General features: G+C 45.0%; 2 protein-coding genes across 4 annotated transcripts; both read right to left on the reverse strand.

Annotated features, from left to right (window-relative positions):
* Positions 1–77: 77 nt before the first annotated feature.
* Positions 78–4,854, reverse strand: tox4a (TOX high mobility group box family member 4 a). Its single transcript, XM_010742168.3, has 9 exons — positions 4,196–4,854; positions 4,058–4,123; positions 3,669–3,968; positions 3,312–3,557; positions 2,864–3,196; positions 2,663–2,743; positions 1,864–2,580; positions 783–925; positions 78–689 (listed from the first exon to the last, which is right to left on the reverse strand). Exons 1-9 carry the CDS (start codon positions 4,298–4,300, stop codon positions 632–634), a joined length of 2,049 nt encoding a protein of 682 aa, XP_010740470.2. The 5' UTR covers positions 4,301–4,854; the 3' UTR covers positions 78–631.
* Positions 4,855–6,260: 1,406 nt separating this feature from the next.
* On the reverse strand, positions 6,261–23,831 carry chd8 (chromodomain helicase DNA binding protein 8). 3 transcript variants are annotated; one of them, XM_019257235.2, is made up of 39 exons: positions 23,697–23,831; positions 21,622–22,688; positions 21,128–21,439; positions 20,207–20,320; positions 19,576–20,078; positions 19,316–19,427; positions 18,322–18,525; positions 18,143–18,211; positions 18,003–18,058; positions 17,784–17,901; positions 17,591–17,674; positions 17,280–17,417; positions 16,607–16,728; positions 16,238–16,481; positions 15,979–16,155; positions 15,600–15,743; positions 15,419–15,517; positions 15,144–15,303; positions 14,200–14,410; positions 13,902–14,097; positions 13,537–13,707; positions 13,123–13,413; positions 12,766–12,986; positions 12,476–12,678; positions 12,179–12,335; positions 11,985–12,074; positions 11,778–11,881; positions 11,454–11,577; positions 11,160–11,235; positions 10,763–11,046; positions 10,027–10,259; positions 9,158–9,808; positions 8,966–9,072; positions 8,645–8,866; positions 8,399–8,491; positions 8,184–8,294; positions 7,954–8,055; positions 7,745–7,849; positions 6,261–7,431 (listed from the first exon to the last, which is right to left on the reverse strand). In XM_019257235.2, exons 2-39 carry the CDS (start codon positions 22,585–22,587, stop codon positions 7,057–7,059), a joined length of 7,749 nt encoding a protein of 2,582 aa, XP_019112780.1. In that variant the 5' UTR covers positions 22,588–22,688; positions 23,697–23,831; the 3' UTR covers positions 6,261–7,056. The 3 variants fall into 3 exon arrangements, with proteins under 3 accessions (XP_019112780.1, XP_010740472.2, XP_010740471.2); XM_010742170.3 differs by having other exon boundaries at positions 8,966–9,069; positions 18,322–18,528; XM_010742169.3 differs by having other exon boundaries at positions 18,322–18,528.
* Positions 23,832–24,905: the final 1,074 nt, after the last annotated feature.

A 24,905-nucleotide genomic window follows, 5' to 3' on the forward strand; every position in this document is an offset into this window, starting at 1 on the left:
CAATTTTGCTCATTTATTAAGAAAACATTAAAGTCAGGAATTTTTTAACCACTGATCATCAGTACAGAGTATTTTACAAAAAATGAAGGCAAGATTAAACCTGGAAGGCCACGGTACAAAAAAGGTATACAGTAATACAAACTAATACATGTCAGCTAAGTAAAGAAACAAGTTGAATTGTTTCTCCTGCTTATAACACCAAAACATTTCAGAGCATTGACTCAGACAGTGGGCACTGTACAATCGTGTCTCACACTGCTGTAAAAAGCTGAAATGTTGATCGTCCTTATCAGAGTGTAACACTTTCCAACAATTTACACTTAAGTAGAAACTGACCTGTGTAGGCATTAGTAAAAGAATCTAAGAACACTATTATCTTGACCAACTTAAATACTTCATTGTGCTGATTTTGTTATCTAGCTGCCTTGAAGTCCTCTAATGCCTGACTAAAAGCTGTATCCTAATTTAGTGCCATTTAGCAATGCTAATTGTTTATCCTAAAGAGCAACTGTCAAACCTACAGTACATGTACCAAACAATAAGAGAACTCACACTGCGGTGAAATACATTTGTTTCTGCACTGCATCCGTCATTTCTTTTTAAGTGTCTTATAATTGGTAGTGGCTGCTCTTCATTTCACTGTTCCCAAGGTCTGATTCCTGATGGAGCACCACGTCCTGAATATGTCTCTGACAAACAGAAAATATTAAAGTTCAGAAAAGTTCTCCAACGTCTGCTGGAAACAAAACATGAATGTGAGCCTGTTTCAAACTACTACAAACCTGCAATGATTGGCCACACATTCGTTGCTGCAGTATTCTTTGTCCCAGTCATCGCTCTCCACAGCCGGGTTGTTGCAGCCTGTCCTCGCGCACACACTCCTCATAGTTGCAGCATCACTGGACCCATTAACCTCCATCTCATCCTGAAAAAGGAACAAAAGTTTGGTATTATTATTGGCAGTATTATTCTGTACGCTGATATAGGTTGTCACAGTGAAAGCAAAAGCAAGAATAAAAATGCAAATATATTCATCCGTCTGGACTTTGGGTATTATTGTTCTACAACTTTAAATTTAATGTAAACGGGACATTTTGCACTAACCAATCAATGTAAAATGAAATTAATGTTTAAGTGCCCACCCTCTCAAAGTCAGTGTTTAAAAGAGGCAACTCTGAAACAAGCTGTTACAGCTTTGGGTCTATGTAGATAGGCTGTATGAGCTGTGTACATCCGGGAAGTGTGCTTTTTATTTTTCAATCTTCTCTGTGAAAGCTGTGTCAGTTTACATAGTCTTTTGAGGGAACAGAAATTTTCACTACCCCAGATGTCATGTGATTGTTTTTAAATGTGGTTCTCTCTTTTCAAACATTCAGCTACTTTTAGTCTCATGGTGGTAACGACATGTTTCAGATTCAAGTGTCTAAAACTAAAATTACAGATGGCAAGACATCTGGCTGTATCATAGTAAATACTCATGGTGAATACTAAAAATTTTATTTGGGCTTTGTTTGGTTTTGGGGGTTTTCCTGGACAACAATCCTAGTGAGATCCGATTCAATGCAACAAACTTAAAAACATAAATTTTAGCACTATTGTAGCAGTAAGTAAGAGGGGTCACATTTAACATTTTCTGCCTTGTGAAGCAGAAAATGGCAATGTTTATGTTACAGTTACTTAAAATTTTGAACCACTAAATAAGTCATTTTTAAGAGTTAAGAATATGTTGCTATGACTACAGCTTGGCGCTGTCTGAGGATAAATTACGAGCCACCTTCAAAGAACATCTATCTACTATCAATAAAACTTGTATTCGTAGATTAACGAGGTCTCAGACAAAACAAATGAATAAAGAACATGTACCTCTTCTGAGGGCAGCACTTCTGTAACTTCATCCTCATCTGTATTGCCTTGCGTGTCAGCAGAGTTCACCACCTGCACTGACACAACTGGTGCAGATTGGGCGGATGTAGTCGCAGTCGACGACACGACTGCTGTATTAGGGACAATAATTGGCAGGGCGTCTTTGCCCTGCAAGGAGGCGGGGACTATTTTTATCTGGAGTGGAGGTGGAGGTGTAGCAGTGACCGACACAGGGAGACCTGCTGTGGTGCTTCCCTCGCGGGGTTTTGCCTGTAAGGGTGGAGGCGCCGGCGCCATTTGCTGGAGCCGTGGTGGAAGTGGTGCGTTCTGCATCTGCTGCAGCGGAGGCGGCTGACGAGAGGCACCCGACAATAATAGTGTAGGCTGTAAAGTACGAACCCCTCCTGGCAACACAGTCACCACCTGACCCCCTGCCTGCAGCATATGCTTTGGGATTATAATCTTGGTGATGGTCTGGGCCGGGGGTGCTGCAGCAGCTGGAGCCATGGCTTTGTTTGCTCCTGTGCGGGAACGTGTGGTCACCTCCGGGACGTTCAGGATTATGTTGGAGGCACAGATGTTGGTGATGGTGTTCTCTTCCAGGTTGGTGGTGGCTGGTCGGATGGGCTGGTGACCAGCAGAGTGAAGGGCTGCAGGTGTCTGGTTGACCACTGGTGGAGGTGGTGAAGGGGCGGCCTCCATCTCCTCAGTGGCAGGCTGTGGTGAAGACAGATTAAAAAAAATGAGCAAAGCCACATGAATGAAAAAAGCAACCACCTGGTGTTCCTGATGATCTCACCTGTGAGAGCTGGTTGGCTCTGTAGGCTGCCAGCGCTTTCAAATACTCCTTTTTGGCTGCTTCCGTCTTTCTCTTGTACACCTAGCACAGACAAAACATGCACAGATGTCATTTGTCTCTGCGTTACCATCAACAATCATTTTCTCCCCCAAAACTGACACTGGATATTAATATAAATCATATAAGCATGTGTTCTTCTACCTGTTTCTGCTCCTCAGCCAGGCTGTCCCACATGGAGGCCACAATCTTTGACACCTCCCCAAAAGATGCGTTGGGGTTCTGGCCCTTAATGGCTGCCTGTGTGTCTCTGAAGAAAAGGGCGTACGCTGAAACGGGCTTCTGTGGTTCATTTGGGTCTTTCTTCTTCCTTCCTTTTTTAGCACCCGCTGCTGCGGCCACTGAGGCCATCGTGGCTGGCTTCCCCCCACCTCTCCTGAATGTAGCCGGGGTAAGTGAAGATGTAGGAACTGGGTGGGAGGAGATGTGGGTGAGGGAAGAGGAGAGAGACATGGGGGAGTCTACCAGCACACTCCTCTGAACAGGGAGAGAAAGGTGAAGAGAGAAGAGAGGATATATTAGCTGCAGGATCTAACATGGAATCCAAAATACACTCACACACACACACGAGTGCAGGAACTGTGGTGCTCACCTTGAAGTCATCCATGTCCTCATCCTGCAGGGAGCCGGCTGGTGATGGTGTTGCAGACAAAGGCTGCTCATGAGTCTCTGAATGATGCCTGATGTTTTCACCTCCGAGACCCATCGCCAGCACAGACTGGTTAATGGTGGACAGGTGACTGCTTCCCAGAAGGCCGTGACCGATGTCACCAAGCTGGACATCGATGGTCATGGGGGATGAACTGCTGAAATGTGACCCACTGGAATTCCCCAGTTCCTGCAAAAAAAAAAGATGCAAACAACTCTTAACTGCATTCACGAAAACAACTAACATTTAAACATCCAACAGGTTTCTGTGTGAGCGTCTATCTACAGCTGGAGCACTTACCAAAGCAGAAGAGCTCAGCAGGGCTCCCCCTCCAGCCTGGCCCATTGCCCCAAGGTTCAGCTGCTCCAGGCCTTGAGACGTAGAGTTCACAAAGGTGGAAGCAAAGGAAGGATCATTGGCCTCAACCACCAGGTTGCTAACAAGGCTGCGGGGGCCTGAAGGTCCTCCGGTGCCATCTGAACCATCGTTCAGCTCAAAGTGGGACACTGCATCACTGATGCTCAGAGCCTGGTCTGGATCAAGGGAGATGGGGGGGATCTCAAACACCTCATCCCCGAGACTGGGCGTATGAAATGTTTGCTACATGTCCAGAGAGAGACAGAATAATAAGTCAGTCAACACTGGATAAAGTTCAGCACAATGAGGACTGCCATGTGTGACTGACTCACCTCAGCAGACAAGAAAGGGTGTCCTCCTCCACTGATGGTGAGGTAACTGTCGCTTCCTTCTGGAAACTGAAACAGATCGTTAGCACTAACCAACCAGATCCAGCCTTTCAGATTAAAAGCTGCTGAATGTTAACTCACCTTGTTTTCCTCGGAGTATCCTCCATAAGCTTGTGTGTCCAAAAACTCCGAATCAACATTTTGAGCACAGCCATCCGACAGGTCAGAGTAAAAATTGAGGTCCATTTTTAAAAACTATTTACCTCCAGACAAACTCTCACACACGCTGTATGCTCTGTCGATGACGGTGTGTTTCTTATTTGTTTCTTATCAGGTCAATTCCTCCGACATTAACGAAAGCTGCTAGCGGCGAGCTAGCTGGCTAAACCTGTCGGTTAGCATAACGTTAGGTCGAGCTAAGCTAACGTGCTTGTAGCTGTTTGGAGAAACGGGACAAGGGGGGAGGATTTGAGGCTGATAACAGCCAGATGAAACCACAACGTTGCCAAAATATTATGTGTAAAGTCCCCGGTGCGTAAAGCTCTCTAGAGGCCCGACACGAACCCATTCATAAGCTGGTGTGATGCTAACACCATGTCTGTGTCTGAACCGGACGCAGTAGCTCGTGTTGGATTCAAGGGCTGTCGGAAAATTTGATTATTACGTGAACAACCCAGCTGTACCAAGTTTACGCCACTTTTTGCCAGCTATGTCAGGCTTATTCGCCTGCTAAGACGTGACGGTTAGAAAGAAAAAATAGCATGTTAGCAATCTTATCCGACGTAACTAGAAATGTCATCGACAACCATTTATATTTGCTCGTTTTGTTCAGCCAGTTGCAACATCTAGATATCAGATGCGCTTGTTTCCATTTCCGTTTGAAGTTTAAATGAATTAACAGCGAGCTTATAATCTACTTTTTAATTCTTCTGACTAGTTTATTTATTTTTTCAATATACAGCGCTAAACGAAATGTTGAAATAGGTCTGACAATACAGGACTGTACGAGCAAATAAAGAGCCGTGAAGGCAGCAGTACTTCCCGCTACAGACAAATCCATTGCAGTGTCCTCCTCAGTGACTACCTAATTAATGAACTACAAAACATCACTTAACTGTTTCTTGTACTCACTCTGTTTAATGTTAAATCACTTTTAGAATAGCTGAATATAAATAAAGTATTTTTGAGGGTAACTGTCCAAAGACTGGAATCAAAGCCAGTTATTTCAATTGTTGACACAAGTTTATATGTAACCTAGACCATCAAATAAACTACAATTTAACATGCAAATTTAGGCTGGTTCTGGCCCTCAGATTACATGATCAAATTATTACATTAAATTGGTGTAGTGCATAACACGTCCCTTTTTAATAGAGCTTATGGTTAGGGCTGACTCAGGTCATCCTTAGATATGCTGCTATGGGACTAAATAACGGTGCACTGAGCTCTTTTCTTTCTCTCTCTCTCCGTCTGTACATTCTTATTGCATGTTACTAACTCAACTTCTACCCTGGAGTTTTTCTGGTCTCTCGTCTCGCAGGTAACAAAGATTATAAGTGTAAAGGAAGGAGGTGGAGTGGTTTCCAAACAGTCCAATATGATCATATTTTGTGTTTATTGTAAATCTACCAAACCTTGCTATTATTTAAGGTTTAAACTCCTTTATAACTTACGAGTGTTTGGTAGTTTACAGCGTGGAGTTTAAATGTCTTCATTCAGACATCACTTGACCGTTAGTGAAGTTTTTCCGCTCTTGGATGCTAGGTGCGGTACGTTTCTCCTCATTAACATCACTCACAGCTGCATTGCCTAATGTTTGCAGGACTGTGGAAATGTTTCAAACTGCCTCAGCACTGAACACTCCCGTCTTTCTGTGCCTTCTTTGTATTGTTTGGCATTCTTCAGGACACCCATTAGCACACACTTAACTCATTACAGCCGATACTGATCACAGACAGTAGACAGCAGTGGTCTGCATTTAACCACTTAATGGATTCTTTGTATCTGTATTAGAAAGAACACAGCAGGCACAAACTGAAATGTTTCATAACTAATAACCTAATTTGAGAGACCAAGTTGTGGCATGCTAGGTGATTTAGAAACGTTTCTACTTTGTAAATCATTTGATGTAGTTCTGAGTGACATATGTGTGGACTTACATTAGGACTTCTGCTCGATCAAAGTCACAATAATACACACAAGCTTACTTTCACTGTAGATTGCTGTTATTCATTTCACAGATACACTCAGATCATAAAACAAGAATAGTAACTCATTGCCGTCATCTTTGCACCATAGTACACAATTGACCAGCTCTACATTGTACAATACACCCATCCTCCTAGCACTGCTTCAGTAACTAATACGCCACTTCCCCTCTCCCTCCCTCCCTCTCAACCCCCACCCCTCCCACAGAGTGAAAACAATAACAGTACATCTACACACTGGATCCCCTTTTAGTTCACAGAGTCGTCTGGACACACGAGATATGACCAAACAAGATCGGGGAGGGTAGTGGGGGGGGTTGTGGGATCTGGATCCAGGCTCTGCTCAGTACACATGTCCAGTTTCATGTAGCGCTAGAGGACCAGCATTGAGGTTCTTAGATAAGAAAAGGGTATCTGTACAGCAGGGGTCCCCTTTTGGTCATGGTTGGGAATGTGATGGGAAAGAAGAGGTCTGGAGGAAGAGGAGGAGGATGACGAGTCGTGAAGTAAGAAAGCTCAGCTTTTTGCCATTTTGTCGGAGGTTAGAGAGGAGGATCGAGGAGACAAAGATGGAACACAATTGTGATGATGAAAAAGAAAACAGATGGGTGCAAACCTGCTCATTTCATGGAAAAAAATCCCTATATAAAATAAATGAATAAAAGTAGCAACAAAAAAAAACAAAACACATTCATCCATAATTCGATACATAATATGGTAAAAATAAATGATGAGGAATAACATGATTCATTGTTGAGAAGGGGACTAAGTCAGATGTGCTCAGAGAGAGTTCAGTCAATCCTCTGAGCTTGATGAGGAGTCAGAGTCCTTCTGTGCTATGATGACATCTTCCAATAGCGCCTCTTGATCCGAGCTGTCATAGTCACCTTGAGAAAGGCTGTCGCCGCACTCCATTTTAACGTCAAAGTCCGCACTGGTGAGGAAATGATGGGAGGTCTCCAGGTCCTCCTCGTCCATCATGTAGGCTCCGTCTGAGACCAGAGTCTCCTCTTCAACTCCGTCTATGTTAGGGTCCTCCGGTGTGGGATCTGGAGTGTGATGATGATGATGGTGGTGGTGGTGGTGGTGGTGATGCCGGCGGCGGCTTTTCTTCGGGATCTCTGAATGCTCAGTCAGCAGTCGATGGAAGAAGGTCTCGGGCAGGAAACCCTGTAAAAAAAGAATACATTTTATTAAAAAAGTCTATTATGAAAAAAAAAACAAAAAAACAAGAGAGTTTCTCTTCTCCTATGTTGTGGTAACCACAGTTCCAGGGTCCCAAAAAGCCTAATTTACAGAGCAAGGACCCAAATGTAATGACCTCTCCTTTGCAGATATGAACAGCTACATGTAGAATCTAATACAGACAGCACATTTTTCTATTGAACAGATGATTAATGAGCAAGCAATCAAGAAGTAAAGTCACTTTTGTCAACAACACTGCACAGCAAACATTTCATAATATAATATCTTCAGCACGTACAGAGTTCCGGACAGTTTCAGACCAGTCAGGTGCTACAGCATTGTCAGGATTCTCCTCCAGATATTCCCTCAGGTCTTGCAGCATCGGACAGAAAGCAGCTCCGACCTACCGAGGAGAAACATTTGGATTTGTTTGTTGGCGAGAGAGAAGACACAGCCAACAAAAAAAAAAAAGAAGTGTATATGATACTGCTTTACTGTATGTCTCACCTTCTTTCCTGTCCTCATGTTAATGACTTTGACCTTCTCACTGCCTGTCAGAGCTTTATCTGCCCTCCTCCTCCTCTTCCTCTTGCTCCTGTTCACGAGAAGCTGAGGAAACAAGACAAATCATGTGATAAAGCAGACACATAGTTACGTTTCCATATCAATCGGAGACAAGGCTAATATGGACTGACAGTTGATGAACAGTACATCACCAGTAAGTGTCATAAACTTACTTCCAGCATGTCTCCCTCTACCTCATATTCGGGATTCTCCTTCAGCCAGGTGGGAGGGTCCCTGCGGCGAGGAGTACGCTCCAATGGATCAAGTCCATCTGGGTCTGACAACTAAAAGAGAGATAGACGGAAATCAAATCATCAAACTCAATCCAAAACGGTTTTATTTTACTTTCCAAAGCTTCCTGTACTAGAGAAACACGCCATACACGTACCTCTTGGTCCTTGCGTTTTTTGCGGCTGCTCTCTCCCGCAGACCCATTGGGCATCAGAGCCTGCTTAGAGAAGGTCAGCTTCAGCCCCTCCTCCTGATGGGATGACAGACAAGAATGTAATTTAGCTATTAAGCACACGTCACAGCTCCAAAGTACAGTTTTTGATTTTAAACACTGCATATAAATGATTTCGATGGACCCAGAATCACTTTTTCTATTAGCAAATAAAAGCAACACAACTCTCACCTTGAGGAGCTTGACAGTGAACTCTCCGTCATCACCCTCTGCCCCAGGGCCACCAGGCATAATGCCAGATTTACGTATCACCCTTGTGTAGGCCATCTCGTCTCCGGCAAGCTCTGAGCTCGGGTTGAGCTGAGCCTCAGACACATACCGCCGACCTGACGGCCACTGACCGGTCAGCACCAGAGTGCACAGACTGTCTAGACGGTTGATCAACACACGGTCCTGAGGAAAAGAGGAAGTCCCATAAATCAGTCATTCACAACAAGAAAATGTATCCCTTCAAGTGGAATGCAAATTAAGTTTAGTAAACATAAGAATTACCTTAGGCCAATCCAGTCTGAGTGGATCAGGAGGAGGAAGGCCATCGTGAGATGTAGTCATAGAGAGTAAACTATTATCTTCATCCACGTCACACAGCTTCATGCCTGCTAAGAAAAAAAAAAGGAAAATAATTCAGTTTGTTGCGTTTATTCTTGCAGGATTCAACATTTTTCTCTTCAGCTACCAACTTACCTCCTTCTTCCTCACTCTCTCCGCTTTCATCACTGCTGCCTGATCTCTCAGATGACGACGAGCCCGAATCAGAATCAGAGTCAGAATCAGACCCTCCCTCACCCTTCCTTCCTCCTCCAGTTTTTCCAACCCTCTCCCTGCTCCTCTTCATGCCCCAGCCCTGCCCTCGTGCCTTGCCATCATGGTGACTCAAAGGCGTACCTTGCAGGTCACCAATTTGACCTCCGAGCAACCGGCCGTCCTCTTCTGCTCTCTCCTCCCTCATACCAGACATGTCCCGCTCGGCCTTTAGCAGGCTGAGGGGCATGATGAGCGGTGCCTGAGGTGGCGGTGGAGGGGGCGGGGCCTGTTGGTTCTGAATGAACTCTTCTCGAGCCTGACTGAAGGTAAACTGCGGGTCTGAGAAGATGGAGAGCTCTGTGCGGCTGACGCCGTGCAGTGAAGCGCCCAGCATCAGCTGACGATCGTGGTCCGGTATGTTCCACCAAGTGGGGAGCTCGGAGCTGGTTGGAGCCAGTGTCAGACGCTCCTCCAGGGAAGGGTGGGGCAGGACTCGCTCACGGAGTCGACGCAGGAGGCTAATACGATAAAGGGTACGGGAAGCACGTTCCTCAGTGATGGGGGCCACAGTCTGGGAGAGCTGTGATGGATCTGAGCAGGATGAGAAAGATTTACTGTCAACTCAACATACTCTGATTCTATCAGACATTCACATATTACAGTACAGAAACCTGAATTTGTCAAAAATGCATAAATATTGGTATCACCAGTTAAAATATGTAGTTTAAACCAAGAGATGAGCATGAGCTCCCACAAAACGTAAGCACTTAAACTGCTGCTTTTCTGACACCATGTGTAGCCGTAGTTACCTTCACCATGGCCCGGGCGCAGGTGGCAAACTCTCCGACACATGGCGACAAAAGAACGGAAGTATCGACTGAGGCTCTCATCTGTTTTTTTATCCAGACGAGCAAAGGTACGGAAGCGGTTCCAGTCAAATTCAGGGTCTCTGCCTTCGGGAAGACCTGGCTCCTTCTTTATCTTTTCCACACCAAAAGTGGATACCACGCGGTAGAAGTCACATTCTTCCCTGCGTGTCCACCTGTGAGGAAGTCAGAAAGCAAGTGAAGTGAGAAATGAGAAAGAAAATATTACATTTTAGGGATTCAATTTTTTTTTTTTTTTCAATTTTTTTCCAAAACTAGTTTACATGCAACTCTGAACAGAAAGAAAGAAATGTGAAAATTAGTTGAGTTCCTGATTCAGTTCATGACTCTACACACTTCCACTGAACTATAGGTGGCTGTAATGCGGCAAAATACGCAGCAGTGTGACAACCAAACCAGGGGAGAAGACTGCTATTGAGAAACAGCAAATATTTTGAGGAAGGAAATGAATTGTTTGGCCTCAATGATTTTTAGAACACATCAGAAAGAGGAAAATAGCAAGGACTGATAGGGTGGATTAACAAATGCTGCACACTTCTACAATAGTAGAAACTTTGAATTGAGACAATAATAAGCCTGTGGAAAACTAAGTACATGCTGTACAGTCATAATTCTCCCGAGCCACTGGAGACACAAAATGAAATAAACAGCAGCGTACCTCTGCTGGCGCTCCTGCCGTGCAATCTCCTTCAGCTTGCTGGCCTGTTCGCACCGTCTGCGCCTGCGGTCGCCCTTTGCCTCCGCTTCGATCTTTAGCTGCTCCTGCCTGTAACTGCGTTGGTAAGCTGTAATCAGCCGCCGTAACCGTGCTGTAAGTGATGAGCTGGAGGGCCAGTCGCACGGACCACTCTGCGTGGTGGTGGTGGTGGATATGATTTCTGTGATTACTGGCCCCGCTTTGTCATCTACAGAAATCTCATCGTCCACGGTCATGGAGTCAGGCTGAGAAACAAGATCAAACCGGGATTAAACGGGTCATCACGATTGCTTGGGTACAAAATATTCAACCGTCTTTGCAAATCAGACAGAACTACTTCACTGTGACAGATTGATACCTCCTCAAAGAGATCTTTGGCGTGTCTTGACGCAGGCTTGAACTCTGGGTCCTCTGAGTACTTATCATAGTCAGCCCTGTACAGAAACAATCAAGGAGGGTTAGAAATGTGTCCACCTTGCCAAAACTTTTTATGAAGTTAATTTATGACCATCTTATTTCTTAATTCAGTTTGAATGACAAAGGGAAACTCTGAAACTGACATAAATGTAAAAATGTCCACTTAATTTGTGAGTCTGCTATAAATCTATAAGTAAATAAAGTCCAATTGGCCCCATTAGTCAAGATTACTCACTCCTCTCCCATCTCTGCGTCACCAGTGTGCTGCTCGGCATCAATGGCCTTATCATCAGGCCGTCCAGCTCTCTCCAGGAAGGAGAGGCAGGGATCAGCCCGCATGGTGGTGTACATCTCATAACCTGGTGACAGACAGAGTCAAGGCTGTTAAAAACATAATGCTCAACAAATTGTGCGATGACAAGTTCCATATCTGAAGCAAGTGGAGTAGCCTGACACATGTTACATGACTGCCAAGAAGTAGAAACAATTTATTCCATAGCAAATTCCCTATTCTTATAAATTAAAATAATACATATTTGAGCTTGGAGAGAAAACCCACCATGTTTGAATACTCCAGCAAGCAGCGAGCGGTCTGCCTCAGTATCCCACCACCCTGCAGGTACCTCCTGCTGCTCCATCTCAGGCATCCAGATATCAACATCCCTGGAAAAGAAAAATAAATGCATGGCAGGTTCATCAAAATGAACTTCAGTAATTGAGCCTGTGTATATTTATTATTGTGTGTATGGTAGTATAAAAAAGGTACCGGATGTTAGCCCCTTTCAGGACAGAGTCGGAATGCTCGCCGATCACCTCCTGCTTCAGGTAGTAGAGCATACGCACCCTCAGCAACACCCTGAAATGGAAGAGAAGAGGTTTTAGTGTTTGTGTGTGGGGGTACACATGAAAATATTGTCTTCCACATTCAGAGGAAAACACAGCTGATCGGGCTTCACTGACTTGTTGCACTGGTGCTTGAGGTGTTTTCGGTAGCTGTCGTCCAGAAGCAGGGTGTCAGGGTTGTATTTACGGATCCACTCCACCTTCTGAACATCGAATGTGCTCTGGGCCTTTACCCTCTTCCCCTTCCTGCCTCTTGGAACAGGGATAGACAAGCCTAGGCAGAGGGGAAAAAAATAACAAGTTAACAAAGAAAGGTCTTCTAACTGAGAAAAGTTCTAGAAGAACAAACTAATTTTTTCAGTTTAAAAGTTCAATTTCATTTAAAACATTCTGTGATCTGTGTGCAGCTCCTACCAGAGTGGTTGAGTAGTGTTTGGGGTTCGCGCCCATTCTCTGGCGGTGTGATGAGCTCCCAGATGAAGCTCTTGATGTTCTCATCTCCACGGTAGTGGAGCAGGCAAAAGACCAGGATGACACGGCAGATTGTCTCCACGTCGCGTTCACTCAAGCGACGCTTACATCTGGCGTGAGATAAGATGTCCCTCCAGCGACCCCAACTAAAGAAAAAAGATAACAGACTGAGTGCAAGGGACAAGTGACAAGAAACCGAAAAGCACATAAATCTAATAATTAAGTCTGTGTACCCATAGACAAGCAGGTGTTTCTCGACCCGGAAACAGTCCGTGCGGCCGTAACCCCCTCCACTGTGACGGTCAGCGCGTCTGGAAGATCGCGACTGTCTGGAATTGGAAGGAGGATACTCCTCGTCACTGTCCAGATCAGACAGGTCTCCACCTTCACCTCGTAAAGTGGAGTACTGACGGGTCTGCTTGCGGACTCTGGGAGTATCGATCACGAGGGTATTCTGTGAGAAGAAACATTGATTAATTATAATTACATAATAGTCTAACCAATATGTAAGCACTTATTATACAAGCCTATATACAAGATATTAAACAGTAAAACAGTATTTTAGGAGCTGTGAATGAAAATTTTCATACCTTTCTGTTGATAGTGTCCATGTCTATGTCGGCTTTCTTGGCCCACTTCTGCCAGAACTCTGGGTCATCGAGGGCGATGTCATTGCGGTTCTCAGAGGCCACAAAGCTGGCCTTGGAGAACGTGGAGCCCTTGCCCTCACTCTCGATTGTGATTGTTGTGGCTCTTCGCTGAAGGATCTGGTCGATGTCCTCCTCACAGAAGCGACTGCCTTCATCGTTCTCATCCATGATGGCAGCATAAGCTCCCTTCCTCAGCAGGTCCTCAATCTCCTTCTTGGAGAACTGCTGGATCTGTTAAAAGGAGATTCAGAAAGCATTTTACACAAGCGGGCAAAACTGGATTTAGCAAAGTAATTTTTTAAAAGAGAGACGTGATATAACTGACCTGGCAGTTAATGAATGAATGTTTCTTACCCCGTTGACATTGCTGTCTTTGTTGCCACTCATACTCTGCAGGACGGCCCGGTCCAGGCCAAGCTTCAGACTGGCTTTATCCAGCATCTCCCTCTCATAAGAATTCCTAGTGATCAGACGGTAGACCTTGACAGCCTTAGACTGGCCAATACGATGACACCGTGCTTGAGCCTAAAAGAAAAGTTAATAAAATGGTCAAAAGAACATCATATAAAGCTGCTGAGATAAAAAGATGATAGTTCAAATTTTTGGACATGCATCAATGTAAAAACATAAATGTAAAAGAATTTGTAAACTAAGATGTTGCTGTTGTTGTAGTCTAACTGAACTAACTTTATATCAGACAGTACAGCACAATCTTGTACCTGCAGGTCATTTTGAGGGTTCCAGTCAGAGTCAAATATAACACATGTGTCAGCAGCAGTGAGGTTAATACCCAGGCCACCAGCACGGGTACACAGCAGGAAGACAAAGCGGTCTGAGTCAGGCTTGCTGAAGCGATCGATGGCAGCCTGACGCAGGTTCCCACGCACTCTGCCATCAATTCGTTCATAAAGGTATCTATGGAAAAAAAAACAATTACTGAAGTCCTCATAATACTTTGGCAATAAGTTTTTTTTTTTTAAACCATCAGCTGCATTAAAATACACGTGGCCCTCTCACCTCTTGTTGATGAGGTAGTCCTCCAGAATGTCTAAGCAGCGCACCATCTGGGAGAAGATGAGCACTTTGTGTCCTCCAGCCTTGAGGCGAGGCAGCAGCTTGTCCAGTAGCACCAGCTTGCCGGCCGACCGAATGAGGGCCTGCAAATGGAAGTCGGGAGCCAGGGGGTCGTACACCTCCCGCAACTCCGCTACGATCTTCTCCTCCGCGCCTGAACATCAGAGACAGGACATCACATTGCATGACATTATCCAGTGATGCTAGCAACTGATCATCACCATTGTGGGTAAAACAGCAGTTAAGCTGAATATTAACCCATATGTGCACAACATTTGAATGACTAATCCATGACTGTTAAAAGTCTGGATTAAGTTTTTTACATGTGATCACTGGGGAAGTCATTTTGCAAGATTACCCACAAAATGAGTGATAGCTACTCCACAAAGTCAGATTTTTTTATTGCCTTTTCAAAGTGTAAATGCCAACAAAATCTTTCACCGGTTTTGAATTTGCAGTTCTTGTTTACACAGCACATATTAGGCAATAACCTGTGAGGCTGATCTCAGCACTGTCCAAACCTGCAGCAAGTGTAGCTCAGGCTGCTTATCATGAGCAGGCAGCTTTAGAGAAACACACCACCTCTGATTCAAAATAAGCTCCTGCTACAAAATGGCACCAAAGAAATGCAAACTACAAAGACTAGTACCGCCTCCTGAAAGTGTTTTTGTTTTTTAGCCAAATGAAATGATAATCTCTCTTGGAACTGCCCTGCTATTGATTATATGGGCAGTAATAATGGAAACATTTAGTTCAGTTACTATTGGCAAGCCCAGTACAAAGAGCCAAACAACCTCAACCTGCTGTGATTAATCACATCCATCATCAGCAGAGAGAAACTATCAACACTACCTGCAGAAGACAGAGTTAATATTGTGATAACAAACCATTGATGAGGTAGGGGTGGTTGCAGCACTTGCGTAGCTCCATCATAGTGTTGAGCAGGTTGGGGACATTGCTGTTACTGTTTGCCCCTAGACTGAGGAAGCTGAAGTTCCTCTCCAGGATGGCCCGGTAGTACTTCTTCTGGACATCCGTCAACTCAACCTGAGAGACAGAAATGTCAAAGAATCAATCGGGTGCCCTGTTTAGGTCAATCGGTTCTCCTAACACAATTAAAAACAGTTATACAATAGAGTTTACACACTGAATGTGCACTAACCTCAATGATGGTCTCCTGTTTGGGTGCCAAGTTCTTCTCAACATCCTCTTTGAGCCTTCGTAGCATCATGGGTTTCAAGATGGCCTGCAGCTTTTGAACCTGTGGACCAGAAAAAATTAATGAAATGTGCAGATGGGTGTGTGTAAATCTCAGTGTGCCAACATGGATGTACATTTCACACCTGCTCCTCTGTTTTGAGGTCTCCAAAGTCTCTGAGGAATTCAGTCTCAGAAGGAAACTGAGCTGGCTCCAGGAAATGAAGCAGACTGAAGAGTTCCTCCACAGTGTTCTGGAGAGGAGTGCCGGTCAACAACACTTTGTGTTCCTGGGAGAAGGAACACAAATAAAACATGAGTACACAATGACAGAGGGGGGGAGAAAGGAAAAGTAGGACCAAGGATTCATCAGGCAGAAAGGGGAGGAAAAGATGAGGAAGAAGGGACAGGAGGAAGAAACAGGAAATAATAAGGGTGAAGGAATAAGTGAACACTTCTTGTAACAAAGCAACATTTGGTTCAATCAGTGGTTTTACACCAAAAATCTAGTTGCATTCAACTCACCAGATCCAGCATCTTCAAGCTATCCAACAGCTTGCAGTTGCGATTCTTGAGGCGGTGAGCCTCATCAATGATCACACAACGCCAGGAGATCTCCCTCAGCTCTGGGCAGTCAGATAACACCATCTCGAAGGTCGTGATGAGAGCGTCAAACTTGTATGCACCTGGGATCAAGTGCTCCTGTAGACAGCATTGCAGTTTTCATTAGGCATGCTTACCATCAGTAAAGATATTCATCAACAGTCATAATCAATAACTCCACCTTATCATCCTTGCAGTACATCTCATACTGCTGGATCATCTGTCTGCTGGCCAAGCTGCCGTGGTAGACGATGGCATTCATGTTGGTCCATGTGCAGAACTCCCTCTCCCAGTTGGTGATGGTAGAGAGGGGAGCAATGACCAGGAAAGGGCCTTGGAGGCCAGCAGCGTAGATCTCGGACAACAGCGTGATAGACTGGATGGTCTTCCCCAGACCCATCTCATCTGCCAGGATACAGTTCTGCCTGAGAGACATCAAACAGACAGTAATAATTAGTGAAGCCATCAACAAGGACCATTACAAAATGGACTAACTTTTTCCCTACTACAAACCCGCGGAGTGTAGTATGTGCCTGTGTGTGATAAATACCTGTTGTACCAGTTGAAGAGCAGCCAGTTGACTCCTTCTAGCTGGTACTCTCTGAGTGTGTTACCATTCTTGTACTCTCTGGACTCCTCCAACTTTTTCCATGAACTGGCAGATGGCCGTGCCTGAGGAGAACGAAGAGGGGGAAAAAAAGCGCTCTGCTTGTCATGTTGCACAGGTTCACAGGCTGACTCACTTTAGGAAGGAACTCTGCAAAAACATTGCACCACTGGGTGGATCTTGAGTCATGCTGGCCCATGCCAGCCAGCATATTCTCCAAAGTTCAATTAACAATGCCTGTTGCATCTCCTGTGTGTGTGTCAACAGGGGCTGAAACAAACAGTCATTCATTCTAATTAATCTATTGTCTCTGTTCACCTGTCCTTCCTGAGGAGGATTTTTTATTTAAATATTATTGTGTTGGCATTTTGCTTCTGTTAAAGAGTTCACAAAAACAATGACAGGACACAGTTAGATGGGAGCTCCATAGTTACATGGTGTATGTCTGAGACTATGTGAACCTTTTACTTTTTAGTCTCGGAAACCAATGTTCTGGTTTCGGTAGAAACATGACATTGATGCACCATCACCACCAAATCTTTGCCTTTTTTTGAAGTTTTGTTAATGAGCAAATTCAGAAGAACAACTTCTGGCCATCTTCCACTTGATTGCTCACCGCTCTCTTCAGACGAGGTTGTCTGTTTTGGATTTTGCCAAAGTCTCCGACCTTGCCCTCGTCCACATCCTCTTTCAGTTCCCAAGTGGCGTCTTCATAAGGCAGAGAGCACCACTTCACCAAATAGTAGATAACAGGCTAGAGGGGAAAGAGTGAAAAGGACCATTGAACTATTGCAAACATGCTACCTGATAAAAAAGAGTGGGTCATAAATCTGAAAGAAAGAAAATGTAGTTCAGCTCCACAGCCAAAAGAGGAACAGCTTATCTCTTTTAATCCAGCTGTGAAAGTGATGAGACTGTGTCTCTTACCTCGCCATTGTCCTTGTCCACGCTGTGGGAAACGTCCAGGATCCTGTCCACCTCTACATAGTCCGGGTTAAAAGGCTCCTCATCCTGCAGAGAACCACAGTGTCAGAGACGGCAGAAATACGTAGAAAGCTATCGTTCAAGCAGCTGAACCACATCCTAAAATTAGAGATTTGAGCATGAGCTTCCGCCTCACCTCCTGGAAGATGTGCCTCATCTGTGCGTGTTTGGTCTTGAACCTCTTGATCTTTTGATGGATCCTCTTATCCTTCTCCAACTGCTCCAAACTGGCCCACTCACAGTGTAAGTATGAACTGAAAACGAGAGTGAAGTTGTACTCATTCGGATGTCGCCTCAGGAAAGAAAAACTGTCAAGATCCAAGGCCAAAGTTAAGTTAGAGATATTCAAACTTACTAGTTCTTGTATTTGACAAAGAATTCCTCAACATTGGTGTACTGGCCCTGGGTCACCTTGAAGGAAAGAACACGTTTTTAAGTTTTTATGATTTTTATTTATTTTAAGTATTGGGATAAATAAAAATGTAATAAACATACTTCTTTCTTGGTTAACCTCATAGACAGAACTTTGTCTACAATGGCAGCATCTTCCTCACTTGGGTTCTCCTATAAAATTAAAGGAAATAAAACACTGTTAACGTACACACGTTTAATCCTGTGTGTCCATCTCTTTATGACCAGGCAAAGTCACTTTGTTTCACTTGTTCTACACTCACCACAAAGAACTGCATGCTCGGCTGTCCATCGACATCCAGCTCCATTTCCTGTTTAAGCTGCGCCGCTGTCCCGCCACTGATGGAGGCCACAGCTGCTGCGGTTGTAGTAACGTCTACGTCTTCCTGCTCATCCTCATCATCCGTTATCTTGATATCCAAGTCCTCTGTGTACTTCTTCCTCTTTACCACACGATTGGAGCGCCTCTTCTGGCCAAAAGAGAGAGGTGTAACTTGAGTGTGTTTTTGAAAAGATTAAGCAGATGAAAACAGAAATTGACAGGGGCAAACAACACAATGAAAAATGTTTAGAACAGGACATGATTAAACATGCCACCTCAGTGTGTAGCAGTTTTTCCACTATGCACCCAAAAAACAGGAGAAAGCTTTGTAAATACTGCTGATAGTCTGTCCAAGCTCAAACAGGTTTCACTACAAATTTCATCATGTGAGACAATGTCATCTCTTAGAGAATACAAAATATGAATAGTAACATTATCAATATAATACAGAATGGGCCACCAAAAGACGTAGGCCCGTCAGACATCAGTTCACTTTACCTGGTCATTCATCTACATGAAGTGTGACACTTTGAATTGTTCCACCGCATTATTGAAACTGATTTCTAACAATTTGCACATGCCAAAAATCAAATGTGCGTGTGCCAACCCTCTCACAGGGAGGCAACAAGGCTCCAACGCTGCTGCTGCACAAACAGCCAAATTGGTCTGCGCAGAGTAAAACTGGAAAACTAGTAAAAAAAAAAAAAAATACAACCTTCTTGTTCCATTCTTTTTGTTGACCTAAAAATGTTTTGACATCACAAATGTCAGAATACACGCTGTGGTTAATTAGTACAACCAGATTTAAAGTACAGCTACACATTGAAGCTTGTCAAATGACAATCTGATCTGCTTGTGCTGTCCTATTGGGAGATTTAGGGGAAATTTCCAAAAGAGTGTTGATCTTATTTATGTGATCATGTATGCGTTTGTACCGTAGTCAAGTCATCCTCCAGTGTAGCAGGTGAGGCGGGACTCAACTCCCCATCAGAGTGGTCTGAGGACGCGTTTCTCTTTCTTTTTTTTGCTCCTACGAGAGTAATAGTGCTGCGGGAAGGACGGGGGAGAGGAAAGACAAAGACAGAGTGAAGTAGCAGCCAAAGGACAGCAATAAATATCTATCTACAAGGCAACTTTTCCTGACAGACAGAAATAAGTTATATTCAAATGATTCCCTCACATACGTATCACTTACTTTGTCTTGGTCTTGCTTTTGCTCTTGTTCCCACTTCCAGGTATTACTGTGCACCCAGCCACCCCTGTTGTTCCTCCTGGCGTCTTCACTTTGCTCTTTTTGTCGGCCCCACCTGCGGTTTTGGGTGTTGTTCCTCCAGCTACAGGACTTTTCTTCTTGCTTCCTCCTCCGCTGGTCTTCTTCTTAGCAGCAGACACCACGGTCACAGTGCCCCCCGTTTCTGGCGAGGTCTGTGTGGTTGGAAGCTCATCCTGGTTCAGGACTCTGGGCAGGTTCTTCTCACCACGTGCTTTGGCCCGGGCTATAGCTTCAGCCACAATACGGTTTGCTTTCTCCTGCTTGCACAGGATCTCCACTCGTCGCACAGAGGCAGGCTCACCGGGGGCCTTGGTGATGCGTATGGCCTGGGACGGAGTGGTGGTTGTAGTGGAGGGGCCTGCGGCTGACGTGTTGATGACCTTTACCACAGAGACCGTGCCGCCTGACGAGGTTGCTGAGCTTGTCTGTGTGAGGGAGTGCGGGGGAATTTTTATGAGTGAAGAGGTTCTTTGCTGTTTCTGCTATATTTAGTAAGACCTGTAAGTCTCCCTCTGATGTATAACAAAATGTCTCTGCTAATATGGAGGCCTACCTGTGGCTGCAGAAGCATTTTGAGTGGCACTGCAACTCTCTGGCCTCCTTGACCCTGCGAGATCTGCAAAACCTGTGGGCTGCCAGTACTGCCAGCTCCTGAGACTAGCTGGTACTGTGGAAGTGAAAGAAGAGACAGTTCAAGTCACAGTCACCCTCAAATAACTAAAGACGCATATTTCAAAAGTCAAAGACAGGGTAGATGTAACACAGTATATGATCTGAGAATTTGGCAGGAACACTCAGACATTTTATGAAATCTGCTTGTTTGGCATCTTTTCAACAGTCAGATAAGAGCTGTTTCAATTTCATATTTGTACTTTAATACAGATATCAGCCAGACTTGACAGCTCTCAACTGGTGAAAGACACTTTTGAAAGAGCTTAAGTAACACTCTGCTTCTAAACACTGCTAAACACATCCTGGACCAAACTCTGCTCTGGATGTACGGTGATAAGTTTCCTCTCACTACGGATAAGACACCAAACAAAATGCTGCCTTGCTGCCTTAAGATGGTTGTATAAAAGCAGCAATAGACTGAACAGGATCATACCCAAGATGCACATATTTAGTAACTCTGTCATAATTTCTAGTTATGTAGACATTATGTTGAACATTATTTGGTGGGAGCCAGCAATCAATCTGACACTACAGCTACATATACAAAGAGCCACACTGCTGATTTTTAACCTGAAACCATTCAGTCTTATGTGACAAGGACACAGAGAAGTCTGATATAAAATCCCTACTGGCAATGATTTCTTAAAGAACACAGCACTTAATCACAAAGGAGAACATCCGAGCTCAGAGTAATTTGTCACAAAACAAGATGAAAAACTAGAGTGACGAGAAAACAAGAAAAACATAATCTGATTAGACAAATACAAACTTACAAACAAATGCCAAAACATGTCTCTCTCACCTTGACACCTCCTTGTTGGTTGGGCTGTTGCTGCACCTGCAGCTGAATAGTGAGGACTTTAGGCTGCCCTCCAGCCTGGCCTGCAGCCCGAGCCTGGGTCAGGGCTGCGAGCTGGCTTCCCTGAAGCACGAGTTTGCCTCCGGGAAGCTGACCCAGCACTAGTCTAGTTGGGGCCTGAGGCTGTTGTCCCGCTTGAGCTGTCTGAACCTGCTGGATTTGTGTGACCTGCTGTTGGGCTTGACCTGCCTGTGCTGCAGAGCCAGCCTGGGAGGGCTGCTGGAGAACCAGGGTGATCCGCTTTGCTTCACCACCCTAGAATCAGATACACAGGATGAGACTCATCATGACACTCCTAAAACAGACCTAATAATACAGCTAATGAAAATCAACAACAAGCAAACGATAAAACCACTCAAAGCGTCACCTGCGGTTTGTGCAGATGTCAGGGTGACACCTTGCAGCCTGCCTGTTGTGGCCAAAGATGTGGTGCTTACCTGCGTTTGGCCCTGCATGGCTGGCTGGAGCTGCACCTGGCCCTGAGCCTGAACTTGGATCTGAGCTGCCTGGCCTTGCTGCTGTACCTGGATCTGGGCAGTCTGCGGCTGGACTTGGACTTGGGTCTGGCCTTGGGCCATCTGTGTGTGGGCTGGGATCTGCACCTGAAGCGTCTGGCCTTGCGTATGCTGGGGCATGGAGGTCAGCAGCATCTGTTTCACTGGCCCATTGGGAGACTGCAGCAGGCGTTGCACCCCTGCAGCACCCACCTTGACTTGAGCTTGTCCTGGGCTCGCCTGATTCAAAACTGTCCCCCCCTGCAGTATGGACATTCCAGGTTTAAGAGGAGTGCCAGACAACACACGGATGACCTTTCCAGTGGTCTGGCCTGTAGCTCCTGATACAGTCTGCAGCACCTGGGCTTGACCCTGGGGGCCTTTGAGAATGACAATTTTACCACCAGCCTGCTGCGTAATGGCAGCTAACTGCTGTGGAGTGAGCTGGTGAGTTATCTGCGTGAGCTGCGTGGTGGCAGTGGTGGTGACCGGAGAGCTGGAAACAGTCAGAGGTGAGCTCAGCAGGACAGTGCTACTGGTGGCCACGCTGGTGTTGCTTACAATAGGTATGGTGGTCTGGGCCTGGATCTGAGGTACAGTATCAACAGGGGCAGGGGCTACAGCGGGAGCTGCGGCTATGGAAACAGTCTGAGCGGTCACCACTGGCAATTGCTGCTGTGTGGGAACTTGAACAGGGACAGGGTCCGGGATGGTGGGAGCTGCTACAGGAACGTTAAGGCCTGTGTTGACCGTGAGCTCAGGCTCGGCTGGTGGGTCCACTTGTCCCAATGCCAGCTTAAGGGCCTCCTCCACGGGGTCTGAGGAGCCCTGAGAGAAGGAATCATCCGGTATGGCATCCAGGTTAAACAGAGGTGTGTCCTCAAAGAGGTCCATGATGGGGTCTGCCATCTTGCCCACTCCACACAGGGAGACGGGCACCACGTTAAAAAGACTCCGAGATAGAAGTTAAATGGTTGCAGTCCAGGTCTTCTCAACTTTTAAGTAAACAGCTGGCAAAAAAAAGAGAAAAAGCACGAGTCAACGCAGCACAAGTCAATGCGTTTAACATTTAAACAAATACAACTGTATGCCAAGTTTAAACTTATTCTCCAGCTCAAACCTGTTGTGCCTCATTCAAAGGTTAGAAAGTGTGTTTGTAATGTGGCCCTATGATCACAAGAGGCAACTTCTGGTGCTTGTTTTCTTTATTTTACATCATCATTCGTTTAAGTTTGACTCCTAAAGTAAAGTTCGGTTACTAGATTGTATGAAAGTTTGGCATGATCACACTTACATCCATCTCCTGTGAGCTGTGACCGTTTACCTCAATGAATTAAACGCATCACACCACGATTTCATTTATAAAAGTAAAAAATAAAAGAGTTTAAATGGCATGTAACGCTGAGTAAAGTGATGACTGGTTACACAACACTGTGTTTGGAGTATAACATCGGTCTCATGGCTCTGTGAGATTAAAGGTTTGCTACTAATAAAGAAAGCTACAAATAAAACGAGTCGGCAGTAACACACAGAGCTAAAGCACCATGGGGAGATGCAGTGAATGGAAATAGTTGGTGGTGAAGTGAAGACGAGCAGGGTACTGATGCTGGAGGCAGGATGCTTTCCTCTCTCGGTCGTATTGCAGTCTCACTAAACCGTCGGCTAGCATTAGCTTGTACCGCGACCAAGATGATTACAAACGCGTGTGTGTGCCACCGCAAACATCCCGAGCCGTGGAAAAAAACACGGCGTGCTGTGTGTTTGGACACGTTAGCTCGCTTCTCTGTCATTTACTACCAAGCATCCAGTCCACCGGACTCCTTCAATCTCATCAACAAACCGGACCAAACCAAAGCAACGTGCCACAATAACCATTGCCCGTCAACGTTCAGACACGGGTTAGGCCGCAATACTGTTTCGGTTGGTCTGCGTCTGTTTTTCGGCAAAAATACCTGAAAATAACCATCATGTCCACTGCCCTAACTCTCACAGTAATAATTTCGGGGTGCTAAATTTACCTTTGCATCGACACACATGGCTTTCTCCGTCTCACAACACTGTACGATTACAGGAAACGGCCAGGGAAGAGCAGGAACTAACATTCTTGCCAGAGAAAGCGTAGAAAGCGTGCCCCTCCGATGCTACCGAGCGCTGATTGGTCGGTTTTCTCCCAAGCCGGCAGCATACGGCAATTTCATTGGCTGTTTGAGATATCCGTCATGCGTACAGGAGCTTCTGGGCGGGATGTGAGCCGTAGTTGGGTTGAGAAAACAATAAATGCGGCCTAGCTGGGCTCATTTCACTGTGTGATCTTCAACATTTCACTGTTTTACCGCCACAGATGCTCACACTGGAAAACACAGGCCCCGTACAGCTGACTGGAGAAAAATACACGGCTTTTGAATCATATCAAAGGGTTAATGGGGTTCACAGTCCAACAGGCCTGTTTGTGAATGACACTGTCCGTTTTTATTACATAGGCTACAGCTCAGATATTATCTTCATCTTGTCCAATTGCTTTATTATGTTATGAAAACACACACCCAGGTCCCGTGGGGTTATTTGAAGGATTTTTTCCACCGTCATTTTTTAAAATGTATTATAACATTTTGAGATATGAAAAACAGCTCTCCTCTAAGCGCCAACGTGATGACTTGTGTGCAAGAGCGATTCAGTGCCATGTGATTTGGGATTTGGCGCCCTCTAGTGCCCACAAACCAAAATACAACTACTAACCCCTGTGGCGGGTTTATTATTAAGATTCTCAGCTTTGTTTAAAGAAAAGTACGTGAGCAGAAGTGGGTCCCTATTAAGAAAAGGGGCTCAAGATCAGATAATAAATCCTATGCAAAGGCCTCTGTCATGTCAGATGATGAGCCTGTTGTATTTTAGTGGGACATATTCCCAAACAAAGTTGCAATCCATGATATTACCACAAACAATTTGCAGCTTTTCGCAGGTTCTTCAGGGCCTGGGACCCCAGAGCAAGTTTCCCATTTTGCAGGTTGGTAATCCAGCTTTGATTCTCATGTCATATATCATTTTTTACCGTTGCTGTTCTCCTCAGGTAAAATGTCACAAAAATATACGAGCTATGATACTACATAGTTTTAAAAAGGAAGAAGATTGGGAGAGTTTCTGCAGAGGATCTAAGGTTGTTATGATCAGAAAAACATACAATATGTCCACAAAGGTTCCCATCTATTACCATTGAAGCGTCTTCAGTC

This window comes from Larimichthys crocea, chromosome X (genome assembly GCF_000972845.2).
Source record: "Larimichthys crocea isolate SSNF chromosome X, L_crocea_2.0, whole genome shotgun sequence".
NCBI classification, from domain to species: Eukaryota; Metazoa; Chordata; class Actinopteri; family Sciaenidae; genus Larimichthys; species Larimichthys crocea.

Excerpts from the sequence above, each read along its gene's own strand:
- tox4a (XM_010742168.3), bottom strand. The coding sequence starts at position 4,300 with ATGGACCTCAATTTTTACTCTGACCTGTCGGATGGCTGTGCTCAAAAT. Across the intron at positions 3,197-3,311 it reads AGGACATGGATGACTTCAAG|AGGAGTGTGCTGGTAGACTC; the intron begins GTGAGCACCACA and ends CTCCCTGTTCAG. Across the intron at positions 926-1,863 it reads AAGTGCTGCCCTCAGAAGAG|GATGAGATGGAGGTTAATGG; the intron begins GTACATGTTCTT and ends TTCCTTTTTCAG.
- chd8 (XM_010742169.3), bottom strand. The coding sequence starts at position 22,587 with ATGGCAGACCCCATCATGGACCTCTTTGAGGACACACCTCTGTTTAAC. Across the intron at positions 9,809-10,026 it reads GCGCCCGGGCCATGGTGAAG|ATCCATCACAGCTCTCCCAG; the intron begins GTAACTACGGCT and ends CATCCTGCTCAG. Across the intron at positions 8,056-8,183 it reads TAGAGGGAGACATGCTGGAA|CTTCTCGTGAACAGGAGCAA; the intron begins GTAAGTTTATGA and ends TTGTTTCCTCAG.